Consider the following 18,230-nt stretch of genomic DNA (forward strand, 5'->3'; position numbering starts at 1 on the left):
AAAGTATCATCAAGCACGAACCACATGTACACAATGTGTGCGTGTAGCAGGATTTATATACTTACATATGTATATGTATTCTACAAAATATATACACATATGTATATATATTTCATGAACTGTTTATGTTGCTGTTGATGATTAACTGAGACCTCTTTTTGGTTAGCACGTCGCAATAGAAATTTGCATATGGCAACAGTTCACAGAGTTTGGCTTGGGGGCTAAAATCACATTGCCTCAATTAAATGGTGTCGACTTATTAATTATGCACAAATTCACCATATTTCGACTTAATATGCTTTTAGCGCTGCCAACATAAGTTGTTCTCTATATACATATACGCATAATTATAATTATACAAGAAATTCAAGATTAAAGCCAACTTAAATTACTTTGAGCGGGCAAACAACGTTGAGAAGACTGTATTGCGGCGTATGTACATAGCAAATATGAATATTTATATTCACCTGTTTGCACTCAATTTCCACAAACTCGAGCACTGAATATTTATTATGTGCTGCGTCAGCCTCTCAGCTTCTCAGCCAAGCCGCCAACAGGCTATTTAATCTTAATTCCTTTCACATAATCTATAATAATGCCTACATACAGGTAAGGAGACAGACAAACAGAAAGAGACAGAGAGAGAGAGAGAGAGAGAGTGAGTTTTACTTATGCATGCATTTATGTATATGCTGTTGAAAACTATCTGTTCGTCTTACAATTAGTTACCTACAAGTTTCTAATTGGATTACAACATTAAGCATCCATAACAATTCAAGCAACTGTGAGCACACTGTTCAGCCGTAAGTAACTCCAACTAAGAGCTGGGCCTCTAGTTACTTACTAAATGTTGCCACAATTGTATCTAAAATGCATTGTTAATCGGATCTACGCATTGTGCATGCTTCTGTTGGCTTGCACGTTACAAGCTGGACCAGCGCATCACGCATACGTCATGTTGTACAACGCTGATTCTGTTGCCTACCTTTCAGCGCACTATGTGTGTGTGTGTGTGGGCGTGCGTGTAGGTTCTGGCATACATATAAATCGCCCTGTGCCTTTGCTTTAATTCTTTTCAAAAAATTTGCTCAGCGCCCACAGCACGTATGAATAAAGGAAACAGCGTAAAAAAAGGAAATTCTTCAACGAAACAAAGCAAAAAGAAAAAAAAACCTTTTCAATTTTCAACTGGCTATTTATTTTCTAAATTAGAAATTTCTTATATATTTATATATATATGTATGTATATACATATACATATTGGACCACACACACACATAAATACATACATACAACTGTACGGCAAATATAATTTGTGGGGCACGTGCGTAAAATTTAATGCGCCGCCTGCGAACGACCTACAAATTGTGAATTCTGCGACCCGTTGCTCGCCCGCTTGCCCACTTGCCCCTAAAGCCCACTCAGCCAAACAATTATGTGTTGACTCAAGCTCAATATGATGTGAATGCACTGAATACATAACTACTCTTTCACATATACACATATACGCATACCCACACACACAACACATATATGTATGTATGTATATATATACATCTCTATTATGTATACCAGATAAACTTGTCATCTGGCCGGCTGCTGTATTTTGATTTCGTTGTCGATTTAATATTTATGTTGATTTCATGCATGTTCATATATGAAAACAAAGTTGGATTATTCTTTAAAGTGGAAAACAGCAAAAAAAAAAAGAAGAAAATAAAGTATTAAAAAAATATTTATTACATTTCATTTTTATATCTCTAAATGAATATAATATATATATATCTGAAAATCAGAAATAAATACTTTATTTTCTTGAACATCATAGAATTAAGTAATTAATTTATATTGCATAATTAAAAAAAAAAAAACTTAATATTGATTGAGAAATTTCTTTTCACATTTTCCTTTTTAAGTTTTGTATAAATTTTGTTTGCGAAACAGAAGAGCAGAAACTGCTTAAATTTGAGCTAGCTTGACCTTTGCTTGTCAATAAAAACCATGCTATGCTTTGCTTTTTGAAATGCTTGAACATCCAACTTATTCTCTGGAACTGATTCCGAGTGACTTATTCCTATAAAAGACCTTAGGAGCGAGTTCGCCGAAGAGTTAGTCGCTGTTAAATTGTACTTTGAAAATGTTATTGGACAAGTTTATTGCTGATATAATATTAAATTATAAAAATATATACGGTGTATATATTTAGCCAACTGGCCTGAAAAGTTCGTAGAAAAATCTTTTTGTTATAAACTTTGATTGATCAATGGCTCGTTCTCCTCTTGATACTCCCCTAACTATTCCACTTTTTGTGTGCTTACCCAATGCCCGTTAACTTTTCTGTGAATATACAAAAAATTATAATAATGATTATCATAATAATCATATATATGCATATATTTTTTATGTGATTATTCCAGAGAATATCATAAAAACCATATAAATATACATATATATTACAATGAAAATATATGCATATATTTATTTAACGTTAAAGCTTTGCAAAATTACGGAAAGGGTATTTTAATAAATTCGTATATTTGCCAAAGCTCGCAGCTCAAACCAACATATGTGGCATGTGATTCCCTTTGTCGTTGTTTGCTTAAGCTGATATTGTTTCAGCTATATTCGTGCATGTTTTGATATGCAAGTCATTTCGGTGAATTCCAGCTCTGTCCCGGGGCTAGGATTGCCTGGGCAGGGCAGGGGGCAGGGCACGGGGCAGGGCACGGGGCAGGGCTGGATGAGCGACCTGGCCATAATTTGCCAGCTGGAGTTCGCTAAATGTCAATAAATTGCGAGCGCAATATTAATTAAGAAATTCACAGAACAGCCACAAAGCGCCGCTGCATGGACATTCATTTTGTTGCCAGCTAACTGAAGCCGGCTTACACACAACCATACACACACACACACATACATACATACACATTCACACTTGTATAGTGGCGACTTTATGCGGCAAAGGGTTAAAAGCATAAAAGCCCGAGGTGTTTAAGCATATTTACACAATACGTGCATATACACTACACGAGTGTGTGTGTGTGTGTGCATGTGTCTGTGTATATGTGTTAGGCATTCAGACATGTGTGGAGCGTTACCCACTCCCTTGTCCCCTTGCAGTGCGCCGCACAAGTGCCTGTGGTTGCAGAGTGTGAAATATTTTGCTCTGCCACATCCTACACACACACACAAACACACATGGCGTCTCTCTGTGTCTGTGTGTGTGTTTTTGTGCCCCCGCCGTATCTTGTCTGAGGGTCTGGCCAGCAGCTCCTAAATAAACAAGTCCGATGCTGTGGCATTTCCTGCTTTAAACTTGAATTTCGAGCACATTGTTCGTGCCAATACGGGTTCCCTCTCTTCTTCTTTTCTGTACGTTTTTTTTTCTATTTTCTTCTTTTTTTGTGGACTCCTCTAACCCATTTGTAGATCTGCATGTGCCCCAGGGCCAAAGCCAAAGCTTGCTCAACTTAGACAACAGACGAAACTATTCAATAAATTGCTCTTGTTGTTGTTGTTGTTGTTGCTGTTGTTGTTGCTGTTGTTGTTGCTGTTGTTGCTGCTGCTGTGGTTTTTGACTTTGTGCTGGAACCCTTTCAACACATCCAACCGAAACAGAAACTGAAAATGAAACTAAAACTGAAATACAAATAAAATGGCTCATCTTGAACAAAATTAAATTAAAGGCGCCACAGCCAGAGACAACCTCTCATAAATTGTGCAAACACTTGGTGTTTCGATTTATTCATGCAAATTCTAATTCGAGTGGGTTATTTATTAAGTTTTAACCAAGTGGCTAATGCATTGTGGAGCTGTGCATGTATAAAATAGAAATTCTTGTGAATTAATTAAAGTTTAACGACAATTATTAATTATCATTTTTAATAAGTAATTGATAGATATTTGTGCTGAGATTTATTTCAATAATAATTATTTTATTTATCTTACTCAGTTGGAAGTAGACCTTTTGCTATTAATCATATAAGAGTTTATTTCCTGGAAATATTTTGCTATGCCTGTAAAATTGTTGCCCTTTAATAGGCTTATATAACATAACCAAGAGCTTAGCTTGGCTTAGTTGAAAAATTATAATTTTTATAATTTTAAAATATATATTTTGTTGCATTTATTATTTAACTTAACTTATGACGATTCTCTTTGATTTACTCTTAGTGCCATATATATGTTTAAAAGGCTTCATATAAAGTTGCAAAGAGTAAGGGTTAGAGAGCGTGTGAGCGAGACAGACATAGAAGCACCGACTCTTTGTGCGTGTGAGATCTGCCGTCCGATGGATGAGTGTTTGCCTCTGTGAAGAGAAATGCCTCAAACTGATAAACAATAAATAAAATAAATAAATAAATTACATATATTGCCATAGAGCATGGGCCAGAAGTGCTTTACTAAACTCTCTACACTCCAGGACTTTGTCGTAAATTCCTCCATGGTGTCGATAGGTAACCCTCACTCAATACCAACTTTAAGCTAGAGCAAAAGTTTGTATGAGTAAAAAGAGGTTTATTAAACAAAACAAAGTTCATGCAAGAGTTTGGTAAAGGAAAGTAATTAATTTGATATTGTTAGCAGCTCTTCAGCGTTGTCTAGTAATGTAAATTGAGAGACTGCATAGCAGCAGACAGAGAGCAACAAGCTAAGATAAGAGCTGCAGTCGAGCAGATGCAAAATTTAAGAAGATATATGTGTGGCACAGCTACTGACGCTACCTCTAATAATAGATTAGCTTTGTTATCAAAGAATATTTACACTTTAAATGCATTTTTCGCTCGAGCGTAAGGAGAAAATATAAATGCAAAGACAGTTTGCGTTTGCATTGAGTGCAGTAGTATTTGCCAGTCAGTTGCCAGACTGAGAGCTAGCTGCTAAGCATGATGAATAACCAGTCTGATCTATATTTTCCAAGCCAAAAATTATAGCTCTATCAGCTTCATAATGACTCACCTGTTGAAGGAGCTGCTCCTGCCTTTTAGGCTCTTGGAATGCCGTGAAGATTTATATTCAACTACATAATCCCCATATTCTTTAATTGAGGTTGGCATATTTAAGTAAATATTTAAATAAATAAATATATCTAGGCTGTAAAAATACTAATATGTAGCAGCTCACATATCTTAGCCCAATTAACACCTCATAAGACGCGCATAGACAAGATGATACATATATGTATACCAGAAGTCTGTGAGCAGATGGCGGAAACTTCTTATAGCTTTAAGGCATTCGTGACATGGAAATTTGCATCAGTATGCAAACGCGTAACTAGTCTCACGTCTAGCAGGGTTTTTTCTGAGCTGGCAATGGAAACATTTGCAAGTGATTTCCCGTATCACAGCCCTCTCCACGATAGTTCACATATGTATATCGTTTAATTAGCTTTATTGACTGTACGACATTTTGCTGTTATTAATATATTCGGTTTAGCACGTTCACTCAGCCCAGCTGTGGCTTTCCATTGGGCTGGGCAGCTGCCTCCTGTCCGCCAATCAAGCCGCCCAGGCTCATCTGCAGGGAGCGCAATATGCCAATGGGAATCTATATGTGTGAGAGAGAGAGAGGTAGAGAGAGAGAGGGGGTTAACATGGGTCAGACAATTAAGTCGCATCGGCTGACGCGTTGGATGACTCACGTCGAGTGCCTGGCCAACGACTCCTTGAGCCTGCGGTCCTATGACGTGCTGTCTGACACCCTGCGTTCCTTGGCGTGGGCCCTTTGCGGATTTGTGCACCACCTTGGCTTCGCTTTTGGGCGACGACTGCGTCTGTGTGTGGGCGAGAGAAAACAATCAAATGGCTACAGAAATACAATAATAACAAATGGCAGACAAAAACCGAAAGCTTAACAAATGCAAAAGTTATATTTAGCTGCCACCGAGAACGCAATGAAAATTCATGCAAACGAAAATATACGAAATAACAAAAGAGAAATAATAATACAACAAAATTATTGAAAATATCTCCAACAAGTTGGCAACGCGCCGGCCCAAAATAAACCACAATTTAAATAAATTTACAGCAAACGTTGGTCAAATATTTTGACCCCAAAGCGAAAGTTGCAGTCAAAAGCCAAAAGCTGTTGCTGCCAACATTTGCCCACTCTCTCTCTATGTGAGTGGGTGTGGCTGTGGGTGTGTGAACGTGTGTGGGCGTGTGCGCATGTGTGGGTGTATCTGTCTGTGTGCATATCCTTTACCGCACACAGCAGCTGCCCAGTTGTTTGTTTGCCTGTTACCTTCGCCGGTTCAGCGACAGTTTCCTGCTGCTCCTCCTCCTCCTCCGGCTGCTGCTGCTGCTGCTGCTGCTGCTCGTCCTGCTGCTGTGCCGCCTGCGTTATGTATACGTTGCGTTGGCGTTGACGTAGACGCTTGACGTGTAGGCGTGGCCGCTTGACAATTATCACTGGGCTGGGCGCCTGCTCTGTGGCCAGCCCTGCGACGGCTTTAGCATGATTTTCATTGATTTGATTGGGCGCTATGCGGTCGGACTAACATGGATAAATGATGAGCGGGTCGAAAACACAACACCATGATAACATGTGTGCACACACATAAATATAGATATGCTCGAGCGTAAATAATATATTACACAGAGTTAAACGCTTAATGAGTGGCTTCAATGTAGACCGAATTTTAGTCAGATGGCATTTTTCAATGGGCAACATGTTAATGAGGCAATATTTTCTCTAGATATCGAATTGTTACTCTCACTCATATACACATACATACATATATACAATTCCATATGAACTGCTGAGCGATGCCTTGCACAGTGCCTAAAATGCTTCTGTTTTGTTATCATTAAAAAAAGTGAGAGTGCTCTAGGTGGAAGTGAACGAAGGTTCCTTGTTCTGACATTTCTTTGCTGAGAGATGAGAGCTGCACACATACATACATATGTATTCATAAGCTTAAGCAGACTGCCGGCTTAACGCTCTGCTTACTGTGCTGCGACTACGCTTGGGCTGCGCTTATAGACTTTACTATGGGAACTTAATTCCTTAATAACTTTTCTTTTAGACATATGTTCATAATCGAATATTCAGAGCTTGATAAAAAGCACTCAAACTGTATTTGCTGAGCCTCTAGTATATAATTGGAGGGAAGCATATATATATCAATATACCAATATATATCATATTTGCATATTAATAATAAGAATATCCACAGAAAATTGTGCATTTCCAGCCTTTATAATATTCAAGTAAAACGTATAAAGGAATATCAAATTATTGAAAATATTATATAAGGAATAAAAATGATATTCTAAAGGGGTATTCTAAATTTTAAGTCTAACATTTGTGGTTAAATGTCTATTTATTTATTTATTTATTTTTTAATTTTAATTTATTATTTTGTTAATCAGGAAGCCCTAGAGCATCTCATAAATTCTCTAAATGCAAAATCCTTAACTCTTCTGGTTTACGAGATCGCTGAGATCACACGGAGGGCTTAAAAACTAAGAGATATGACGACCTGAGTTGATATGGCCAAGTGCATCTGTCCGACATGACCACAACGACTCAACGCGTCATATTTCCTACTTTAGAATGTCTTCAGGGTATGAATAAGAAAGAGAAGCTTATCACTCATTACATCTAGCAGATAAATAGCAACGATAATAAACAAAGAATTGCGAATAAACAAAGCTTCACTCTTTAGTTGGCAGTCAACAATGTCGGCTGCTATCGCATCTAGATTATTTGCCAGGCGATGCAATCTTATCTGGGGTGAGGCCTCGAGGTACCTCGGGGTGCCTGCATTTAACATCTTAATTAATATCACTTACGTTCTGGGCAATCAGCGAATACTTCTTGGGCGGCTTGACCTTCTGCACGTAGGTGGTTGGGCCGGCGGTGGGCAGCGGTGGAGGCGGATCCTCAACGGTTGCTGCGCCCTCGGTGACAGAGTGCTGGGTGCCCAGATTGACAGAGTGGCTGGTCTTGCGGCCATTCGCGTGTGCCTCGGAGCCGATGTAGCCATGCTCGCCCACGCTGCCGCCAAGCAGAGCGCTGGCGCCGACGTCATCGTTGGCCTGAGCCGCTGCATATGCACCGCCAGCGGTGCGACCTGTGTGAGAGTGGGTATCATTCATTTAGCTCGAAATCAAAATCAAAATCAAAATCAATTAATGTGTTAAGTACCGTTGAGACCGCCGCCAATGCCAGCTGCGGCACGCGATCCCCAGGGTGTGCCCGCCGAGGCGCTGAGGCCGCCGTGGGCTGCGTTGCCCGTCAGCAGGCCGCCCAGTCCGGCATCGGCATGGAAGCCGGCAAAGTTGACGCCCACCTTGCCATCGCGCAACGTAATCAGCTGCAACAGAAATGAGAGACCTTACAGATTAGAGAGTGCGATGAGTTGGGCGCCCTGAGTTGGCCAAACTTGGTTACACGCTGCGTATACTTAATGTTATTGAAAGTTTCGCTCTTTGTTTAGGCATGCAAAACTTTGGGCCGACGCCGACGCCATTTTTCACAAATAGTAAAAGTTTTGCGCCGAAACGAAACTTTGACCAAACACCCAAAGATATTGGCCAAAAGGTAGGCAGCCCCAGGTAGGCAACAAGTTTCACCTCTATGGCATTTCCGGCCGCCCGAAAAGCGTCAATCAATTTAAATTAAGTTTGCCAACTTTCTAATAAAACCGAAATACGAATGGAATTCGATTGAATGGCCGACTTAGCTGCATTCATACCGAAAGAGGGCCACATCAACCAGGCCTGACCCTAAATCATAAATTTCAATTACCCAAGTCCTGGCAGCGGCACACGTGTTGAACAGAAACACACTTTGTGTTTTAATTCCACATTTTGAAAAGTTCGTTTTAGTTAATCTTCGGCAGGCTTAAGTTTTCGAAATCATGGAGTTAACTGAGCAGCGAGGGGAGGCTGGGGGAGTTTCTAACTTGGCAAGAGGTCTGCCCGGAAAGTATTGCGCTTTATATGCTGCGTGATTTATGTTCTATTTTGGATTTATTTTTATTTTGATGGTCTCTCAATAATTGGCGAATTTTCAGCACTTGACATTTGGCAGCTGGGCAAAACACGTTTGCCTTAATTGTTTGCTCAGTCCACAACAGGTACAACAGGTTTCGAATAATGAACCTGTTGTACTTAAGTATAGCGCAAATAGGTTCATTATTTTTTTTAATTATTTAAATAATATACAAATAATATTTAATCAATGTGTACAATAATTGACAATTCATACGAGTCGCAACGATGAAGATGAAGAGGATACCTCAGAGCATTTCGCAGCGGTGTCAGTTAAGATAGCAAGAGCCTCATTGACTTGTAAGTCTTTTGTCCACAATACGACACTGATGAAAGAGTATATCAGGCACTTTGTTTCCCTAAATAAATAATTGAAGAGTCTGAGCCAGCAGCAATGTGTTTTGTAGCAAGTCCGTATAAATGAGTTCTTTTCAAAGATTAATTAATATATAAAGTGTCAGCAAATTCCTAAGCAAGCCCGTTCTCTTCAATGGAATTATTAATTTGAACATGCTTTACGAATATATAAAATAATAAAAAAAAAATATATATATAAATAAATAAATATAAAATAATAATAAAACCCTTGATAATTCAAACTGTTTTTTCTTTTCGCTCTAAAACTTCGAACCATTCATTATTTCAAACAGTGGATAATTCGTAAGAAATACCCAGTATCGACTGTATATACATACATATATGGATGAAATTTTGTAAAAGAAAATTATTAAAAAATTGCCAAAAAAAAAAACACACATTTGTTTTAATCGTTTTAAATAATTTCTTTTTTATATACATTTATATATTTTTAAAACAATTTTTTATATTATTTTTTATTAATATTTATTAACTTTATGTTTTTTTTTTTTATTTCTTTTAATATTGTAATATAAGTAAGTTTTTTTGCCTATAATACTTTCATATCATTTATTAATGTGATAATTTATAACAATTTATAATTTATAATAATTTATAATAACAACAAATTAATAAAATTAATTCTCTGTTTTATTAAAATTTTGACTGTTCATATTTGATTATTGTTTGCTTAGTTTCATATCTTCTCAAACAGTTCAAATTTCAACTGTTATCGCCTTAGCTTGCTCCACTCTGTGCGGCACAGCTGATTCCGTAGCACACTCCAGTCTTGTTTTACAATGTTCTTCGCTTTGTGTAAGCCCATTACATATTTGGGAATATCAACGTTTGCACAGTTTGCTATCGCCGGCCTATTAGCTCAGCTTATTCAATAGAATTTACGCAAGTGCGGGCGCTGCTGGCGCTGAAATCTATATCAGTTTGAGTGATAAGCTGATAAGCGACAGTCGCGACTCGGCGGGCAGAGAGTTCGAACATTGTGTTTTTCCCATATTGGAGCAATTAATGCATAGAGTAATTATTGGAGAGCCGAAGCAGAAGACAACAACAAGTCTGAGTGGAGGATGTCATTGCGATAAGGGAGCAACTGTGAGAGTGTGTGTGAGACAGAGAGAGAGAGAGGGAGAGTGATAAAAGCACCTGCAAGCTGATAAAACATTTGAAGGTAGACAGTGCGTTAATATTTAACTTGGTCACTTGGCCGCGACTCATTTGAGTTTCACACCTTGCGCGTTGCACAAACCGTAACCGAAAATCTCCGTGTGCCACATGCGACCGTTATGTTAACAAAAACTACGCTTATCAGCCTATTGCTGGTGCTGCTCGTGCTGCTGCTGCAGGGCAGCGATGGCGCCACAACTACCTGGGGGCACGTCAACAAATATGCCAGCACGCTGCATGCACAAGATGTTTACTTGGGGCACGTGAGCAGCACGGATGCGGATGCGGATGCGGATGCCACGGCTGTCAGTGTGGATGTTCGGGATGTTGCATACGGCGCCCAGGTAGTAGCACAACAAACAGGTGTATGGAAATGCGCGCATAACATGACATTTATCCCACTCGCACAGAACTCGAGCGCAGTCGATGGCTACACGATAACGGCGGTGCATGCCTACGACATGACCTTGCCGGGGGGCAACGGCGGCCGGGTGCGTTTGCTCAGCGGCGGCGTGGGCCAACAGCATGCCGTAGTGCGTTTCCAGCGCTACGCCCAGGTGCCCAGGGCGCACTTCCAGCTGGTCATCTACGGCCTCGCCCTGGGCTAGGCGTGAAGTGCAGGTGATTCTTATCGCTTAGTCGCTAGAGATAACTTTGCTTGCTGTTTAATTTAACAAAGTTGCCCTCTCTCACTCTCGCTGCCACTCTCTCTCTTTTACTCACTTGTCTACTCTTTCTTTCTTTCTAGTCAATTGCCGAGGAAACTTAATTAAGTTGCGATTCAACTTTGAATTCGATGTTGGCAACTTCCTGCTCGACAGACGGCAAAGCTAACTAAGTTATTATAATGTCATAATTAAGAGCATGAGAGTTGCGCTTATTAGCATGAAAAATGTGAAAATTCCATTATAAGTTAACAGACACACACACACATGCACACACACACACGCACACTTCACAGAGTTTCAGTTTTTGAGCAGCTTCGGAATTTAATATCGTGCGACATCTGAGCAGGAGGCGCTACGAATGTTGTTGCTGTTGCAGCCATACGTAATGAGATGCAAATGCACACTTAACCACCCACTTACACACACACACACACACGCACTCACACCCACACACACACACACACATGCACAGCAAACCGCTTAGCGGTTTGGTTTTGCCAGCATAAGTCGCTTTAAGCGCTTGATAAATGCAGTTTAACGCCGCCACGCCCACTCCTTTTTTTTGGGGGGGTAGGTGGTGTACGCCCACTTAAAATACAATATGGCACATAAGAGGCTTTGGGCCGCTTAAGAAATAATTTATGTGTAGTTGTTGCAAGCAATCGCATCATTCAATTTACCCACTGCTTTTGCACCTGTTCAACTCTACCTGACGTTACCTGGCGTTCAATATGTGTTTTGTCTTAATTGACAATTGGCATTAGACTATTAGAGATTCTAGCTTGCATTATATATGAAGCATGTGCTAGGGCAAAAACAAGCAAAGTTAAGTCAAATGCAAATTTATTGAGTGAATGAGTCAGATGTGGGTTTGATTAATTATTGATATGCATAGAAGGAAATATATAATAGCAACGTTTCAGATGTAGTTGATGTGAAAACAAGTCAACTACAACTAGGCTTTAAGTAACGGAAATGCCAAGCCCCTTATGGGCCCATTAAGAGCTATAGCAAAAGAAACTGTAATAAGACTAAAACTATTTGAAATATTAATATATAGTATTAAGGCTGATTTAAATATATATCTATGACAATTTATAAAAGAGATATGAATATATAGTATTAATGCTGATTTAAATATATATCTATGACAATTTATATAAGATATACATATGTATGTATATGAGATCAATAAACGACTTGGTTCTACAAGCTCTAGCAGCGCCTATTTGAATACTACTTGCTAAGGGGGTTATACTTTTAAAATATGATAGTAATCTCTACATCTAGATTCCAACGGAAGATTCAAAATTTGCCTCAGCTCTGAAGCTCTGAAAATGAGCAAGTTTACCATGAAATTCTTGTCGAGTCGTAATTGAAATTTTAATTTGAAATCTATAATTTTTCAGCAGACTTTCAATTGATACACAGTTAAATAGAAAAACATTTTAGATATTTTAAGAACTGTAACGTTAACTATGTATATCAAGTATAGCTATAATAAATTGTATCACTCATATTTGGTCTCCCATTATTCAGCTCCCATCTAATATGCCTGAAAAGCGATCCAAACTTTTGTTTTCATTTCAATAATTTCGAAAACTCATTGTGAAAGTTTCGAGCAGTGCGATTAGAATTTGAAGTAATGGCAATAAAAGGACATTCGCTTTGTTCAAACTGTTTGCAATACTATGAATGGCTGTTTGTTTGCTTTGTTGTTGTTGGCGCTGATAAATATTTGCACGAATCCATGGAATTTTGTGCTGATAGAAGCGAATTCGGATTCCATTGTCAGCCTGCTTGCAAATGTGTTTATTTGCACTATTTAGGGGCAACTGCCATAATTTGTTGATAAACATCAACGGCCGCATCTAGACCCCAAACATAAACAACAAACAGCAGACAATGGCCACGGCCCTGGCTAATTTATGTCGCAGATTGCCGATTGCAGTGGAAAGTCTTTAAAGCTTAATAACTTTTAATACAGTCCGAAACTTTTTCGTTATTCGTTTTTCGGTATTTCTTGTATGCCCGCAGCGCATTAGAAAAATTTGCATGATAACCCACAAAAAAAAAGAGAAGAAGAAGAAGGAAGAGAGAAAAATTCTTAACCCTTGCGCGAGCCATTACGCGAGCCTTAATTTCAATTTCAATTGTGTACAATTCCCACGAGCTCGCAACAATTTGGTTAGCTGTGGCAAATGCAAATTTCATGCATGCGTTGATTCAAATCTAAACTCTAGTTCGCCGCAGGCGACCCAAAACCGTAAACAAATAGAAATAAACCAAAGCGTGCCGGCAAGATCTACGAAGATGGCCAAAAAGTACGCGAAGCCCCCTTAAAACCCACAAGCGAAACCCAAAAACTTTGCTGAAGCAAGGGCAACTGTAAATGTAAAAGAAGTGCAGCAGCAACGCCCAGCGGGTAGACATGGCCAACGCGAGCCTTTTGCCACCTGAGCCAGCGGCTGACAACACCCTGAACTGACAGCAGACGCGACAAAATGGCTGCTATGCAGGCAAACACAAGCACAAATGCCAACACAAATACCAGCACACATACACTCACACCGACACACACACACTTGTGCTGCATGCAAATTGCAGTGAAAATATTTGTCGCATTTGCGGCCGCACTTGCACAATGCGGCGTATGCGTAATTAGCTAAAAATTACGCTTCATTTGCGTTCGTGTCGGCATATCAGATGCCACATAGGCCGGTCGAAAGTTCAAGGCAGATGCTGCTATTAAAATGATATATAATCGTGCACTATGACTAAGGAGTAAAAATATACACAAACACACACACACACAAACACACACACACACAGGTTAATGGGTTATCCGCTGCTCAAAGGTAATTAGCTGTTTGTACCTTGGCGCACTCATACTATAATTATAAATGCCTCAACTCGACGACTCGGCGAGCTGCCGAATGAGCTACTAAAGTTCTTCATTGCCACAGTTAATAGCCGTTGCATTGCGCAACAATTTAATGGGCCCACGTTGCTCACGTTGCCTGCCGGACACTCGCCAGCTGCTGCCCGCCGACCCCACCTGTCCACCTGCCTCACCTGCCTGCCCCACACAAAATCAAGTGTTCGACCGTTTGTGCAGCAAACCGCAAATAAAATCAACACCAACATTTGCGCAAATTTCGCAACACACATTGGCAATAGCAACAATTTGTGATTTTGGCCAGAACGAAGTTTATGCAGAGACTCGATACGAGAATTTAGGGCTTTGCGAAGTGAAAGGTTAACAACTTGATTTTAAGCGGCGGGCATTGGGCTCAGATTATATGTCTATATCTATTATATATATATATCTCTATTTATATCTACTATATGCATACATATATATTTATATCTGTATATTTATATCTATATATATATCTGTATTTGTATCTATATCTAACTACATATATTTTATTTTTATGTATATCTGCCTGTATCTCTATATATTTCGATTTTCTCTATAATTTCTATTTAATAATAGTTTATGCAACTAATAACTAGTTCACTCAGATAGCTCAACTATTGTGTTTTCAGAAATACAGTAATTTTATATTGCATTTCATGAATTAATTTTACTTTGTCACTTCACAGATCTTAATTCTTGCTTTGGCCAGATATGAATTTAATTAATGCAAATATATTATTTTAAACTAGTTATTATAATTTTTTCTTGGCTGTAAAATTGAGTTTCAGCTAGATCTAATTCATTTAAACTTGAAATGATCTGCAGAACCGAGAGAGAGCGAGAGTTAGAGAAAGAGAGACAGAGAGAGAGAGAGAGAGAGAGAGAGAGAGAGTTAGAGAGAGAGAGAGAGAGAGAGAGAGAGAGAGCGAGAGAGAGAGAAAGAGAGAGAGAGACAGACAGAGTATTGGCTGTGGACTGTTGTCTTGCTGTCTTATCAAGTGGAAAGTTGATTTGCCATAGCCAGCCAAACTGAGCATTAAATTATTTCATTTTATATCCCTAATAGGAATTTCACATGACACATTATATATGTAGCTTTTCTCCTTGAGGTTACGGCTAATTGGCAGTTTAATGAATTTAATAAGAATTTTAAACAAACATTTAAACTGCTTCTATATATATTCTGTTTTTTATTGCAGCTGTGTATGGCAAATATTAAAGTTTAATATATGTCGATTTATCATATATAATAATGTTTCTATCAAAGACCGATTGAGAATTTAAAGAGATTTTAGCTGCCGCATTGCCTCACAGAAATGTCTATAGCACACAGTTGGAGGCGTGGCAGAGCGAATAAAGTGTATATACATACATATATACTTGAACACCTTTCACCTTTCCGTTAAAAATACGAATTTCCAACGAAAAGGTGAGCATGGAGTCAGCTTTAAATTCAAATTTATACTATTATTTATATTCTCATTTAAAATGAGAAACCTTTTAAGCAATTTGTGGAAATTAGCAAAAATAATAATCTATATGCTAAATAGCCATGGTATACCCCATATCACTAATAGAAGAATTAGACAAACTAAAATTTACTATGATTATCTCATTGAGACTTCATGAAAGTCAGGATTATTGCGAATTCGTCTGCCGCATAAACCCTTCACTAGCTATATTCGATTTTGTTTGATTTGCGCTGGTCGAATCTTTGCTGAGGTCGTTGATAAATAAAACAATTTGAGGTAGCTGATGGGATGCATTGCATTCACGAAATAATTGAAATATTTGCGTTGGACCAGTGCTAAAAGAATTAAGCACTAAATGGCTTTGTGGCAAGAGCAGCTTGGTCTGTTGTTGTTGTTGTTGTAGTTCGGTTAAGCTTTGCTTAATCACGAACTTCAGCAACGGCACACATGAGTGCATAGTTATGGCAAGTGTTTGTGGAAAGTACAAACAAGAAATTTGAGTTGGTTGTTAGACTAAGTTCCTAGTTTTGACCAGGCTGTAGTAAAACAAAGCAGAAAAAGAAAAGAAAACTTACCTGAGCTGGGGCCAATGTGGCTTGCAGCAAGAGCAGCAAAGCAGCTCCGAATAGCGCAAACATTTTGCGGCTGAAAAACAGGTGAAACAAAATTAATTTCTTGCTTGGCCAACAGTGTTGCCAAACAGCCCAGAGCCCTCTGCGAGCTGAGAGGCTGACTGGCTGACTGGTTGAGTGGCTGAGAGGTTTGCCTGCAACATTTCAGTTCTCAGAGTTTGCCGGCATGAAAACAAAAGACTCGACTGTTTCTGTATGCACAACGCGTTCGGCCGGACAGTCGAGAATGTGAATTCTTGAAGCACAGCCCAGCCCAGACGGGCTCATAGCACAGGTGCGCCGCCAACTGGTTAGCCAGGCGATGCTTCAAGTCCAGTACATAGCATCTGCTTATTATGTAGAATGCTCGATTGCCTAATACAATTTGTACCTGAACACTTTTTCTTTTTTTACTTCTTGCTCGCCTTGTTGTTTTGTTTTCTTAATTTGCGCTTCGTTTATAAATCACAGACTACAAGAAACTCGTCCACACGCGACGCGCTGTCGTTTAGCACTGACTCAGTGAGTCTGGCTCTGTCCGGCTCTGAGCGTTGCTCAAACTTGAATTGAGAAATGCGAATGTAGTCTACGGCAGCAGCTTCTGTCTGAGACTGGACGTCTCAGTTCAACTGGATTTGAGTCGCAATTAAAATGCAAACGTCTCTTTATATAGGAATTTATATGTTCAATGTCTTGGATGAATTCATAATCGGCAAGCGGAATAGGCGAGCGAATGCCACAGATAAGCGTATGCGGCAGCATACGATGCTTGAGCGGAGCAATAAAACCCAAAGTGTAAACATATAAACCAACTCTATAGTATATGAACTTTTTGGCTCTTTGGCTGGGGCTGGGGCTGGGACTGTGCTGCAATTACGCATACGCCCCAGTGGCTGCACTGCAGACCGGTTACGGCTCCATTATATCACTTGAGCGCAGAGCTTTTATTTCGGGTCTCGGGCCGACTATAGCTGACCATAAAGATGCGGTTGACGCTTAATACGCTTCGCTTCAGTTTCCATTGCGGTCGCATTGAAGTTCTTCACTGAGTGTGGATGATGGACTTTTAAATGGGTGTGCATGTGTGTGTGTGTGCCACTTGCTGCTGATGGACTCTGCACTTTAAGCCTTGCCCTGCCAGATAACAAATTAAATAGGCAAATGAGCAAATGGCCAAATGGCCAAATGGATATATATATATCTATTTATATCTTTATGCAGCAGCAAACAGGCTTTGTTAGTCTGCTGAATGGTTCTTTTCTTTTCTTCTATTTTTTTTGCTTTCTTCTACTAATAAGCGCTCATTAAAAATTCAAATGACAGCCACACGACTCTCCTAGCGACTTTTGCTCGATCCGAGCGACCAGGCAGCGTGGGAGCACGTGCTGGCCAAATTGTTGTGAAATGCGTGAGCGAAATCAAATGCCCAGAAAAGGGCCGTATTCACAAATATAATTCTAATTAAATGCGCCGAATTCGATGGCAGCAAAGGCTCAAGCCGGGCGCTGGTCCGATTCATTGGCGCGTGTGGTCCCTCAATTGCTATTTGACTTGAGCTTAATTTCTCAATATTAATTCAAGTTATTTGCCCAAAGCAACCCCTGAGTAATTCCAATCATTAGTCACTGACATTGGAAAATTTGTGAAACGCGTTTGCCTAATTGATTCACAACGCGGCGAGTTTAAGCTTTAAATAGAGATTTACTTATACATTAACTAATATCTGATTTGTTTTTAATTGGATCGATAAACAAGTTTGAACAAATATTTATAATGGAAAAGTTATATCAGAATTTGCCTAATGACTTTTTCTCTTTTTGTGCACCTAATTTGTCTTTAGCATTTGTCAAAAAAAATATATATATACATGAAATTTCATCAAAAATATATTCAATGAATTTCCTATATATATATTTATATATTATTTTTTTTGCGACAACGCCTTTAATCTTTTAGGTGTTATTAGTGAATTGGCTTCTCGGAAATGTTTAAAGATTGATTTCTTGATGACTGACAGA

The 18,230-nt window shown here is 39.1% G+C and overlaps 3 protein-coding genes across 5 annotated transcripts in view; 1 reads left to right on the top strand and 2 right to left on the bottom strand.

Annotated features, from left to right (window-relative positions):
* Positions 1 to 5,368: 5,368 nt before the first annotated feature.
* Positions 5,369 to 16,865, bottom strand: LOC108654596 (uncharacterized). Its single transcript, XM_089260748.1, has 7 exons — positions 16,604 to 16,865; positions 16,177 to 16,246; positions 8,152 to 8,320; positions 7,797 to 8,077; positions 6,244 to 6,495; positions 5,642 to 5,773; positions 5,369 to 5,547 (listed from the first exon to the last, which is right to left on the bottom strand). The coding sequence occupies exons 2-7, from the start codon at positions 16,237 to 16,239 to the stop codon at positions 5,446 to 5,448; spliced, it is 999 nt and encodes a 332-aa protein (XP_089116874.1). The 5' UTR covers positions 16,240 to 16,246; positions 16,604 to 16,865; the 3' UTR covers positions 5,369 to 5,445.
* Positions 5,823 to 18,230, bottom strand: part of LOC108655111 (odorant receptor 59b) — an 82,749-nt gene continuing 70,341 nt past the window's right edge. The window contains exon 4 of the transcript XR_016196906.1: positions 5,823 to 6,111. The gene's annotated coding sequence lies outside the window, so the exon portion shown is untranslated. The remainder of the gene's footprint in view (positions 6,112 to 18,230) is intronic.
* Positions 10,231 to 11,752, top strand: LOC108654599 (uncharacterized). Of its 3 annotated transcripts, XM_018106070.3 has the most exons (3): positions 10,231 to 10,882; positions 10,949 to 11,159; positions 11,287 to 11,752. In XM_018106070.3, exons 1-2 carry the CDS (start codon positions 10,658 to 10,660, stop codon positions 11,144 to 11,146), a joined length of 423 nt encoding a protein of 140 aa, XP_017961559.1. In that variant the 5' UTR covers positions 10,231 to 10,657; the 3' UTR covers positions 11,147 to 11,159; positions 11,287 to 11,752. The 3 variants fall into 3 exon arrangements, with proteins under 3 accessions (XP_017961559.1, XP_089118109.1, XP_089118110.1); XM_089261983.1 differs by having other exon boundaries at positions 10,231 to 11,159; XM_089261984.1 differs by having other exon boundaries at positions 10,231 to 11,029.

The sequence above is a fragment of the Drosophila navojoa genome, chromosome 5 (genome assembly GCF_054131105.1).
Source record: "Drosophila navojoa isolate 15081-1374.11 chromosome 5, UAZ_NAV_1.0, whole genome shotgun sequence".
NCBI classification, from domain to species: domain Eukaryota; kingdom Metazoa; phylum Arthropoda; class Insecta; order Diptera; family Drosophilidae; genus Drosophila; species Drosophila navojoa.

Coding starts and splice junctions, on each gene's coding strand:
- LOC108654599 (XM_089261983.1), top strand. CDS start 10,658: ATGTTAACAAAAACTACGCTTATCAGCCTATTGCTGGTGCTGCTCGTG.
- LOC108654596 (XM_089260748.1), bottom strand. CDS start 16,239: ATGTTTGCGCTATTCGGAGCTGCTTTGCTGCTCTTGCTGCAAGCCACA. Junction 8,321..16,176: donor CCACATTGGCCCCAGCTCAG/GTAAGTTTTCTT, acceptor TTTCTGTTGCAG/CTGATTACGTTGCGCGATGG. Junction 5,548..5,641: donor TCGTTGGCCAGGCACTCGAC/GTGAGTCATCCA, acceptor TCACACATATAG/ATTCCCATTGGCATATTGCG.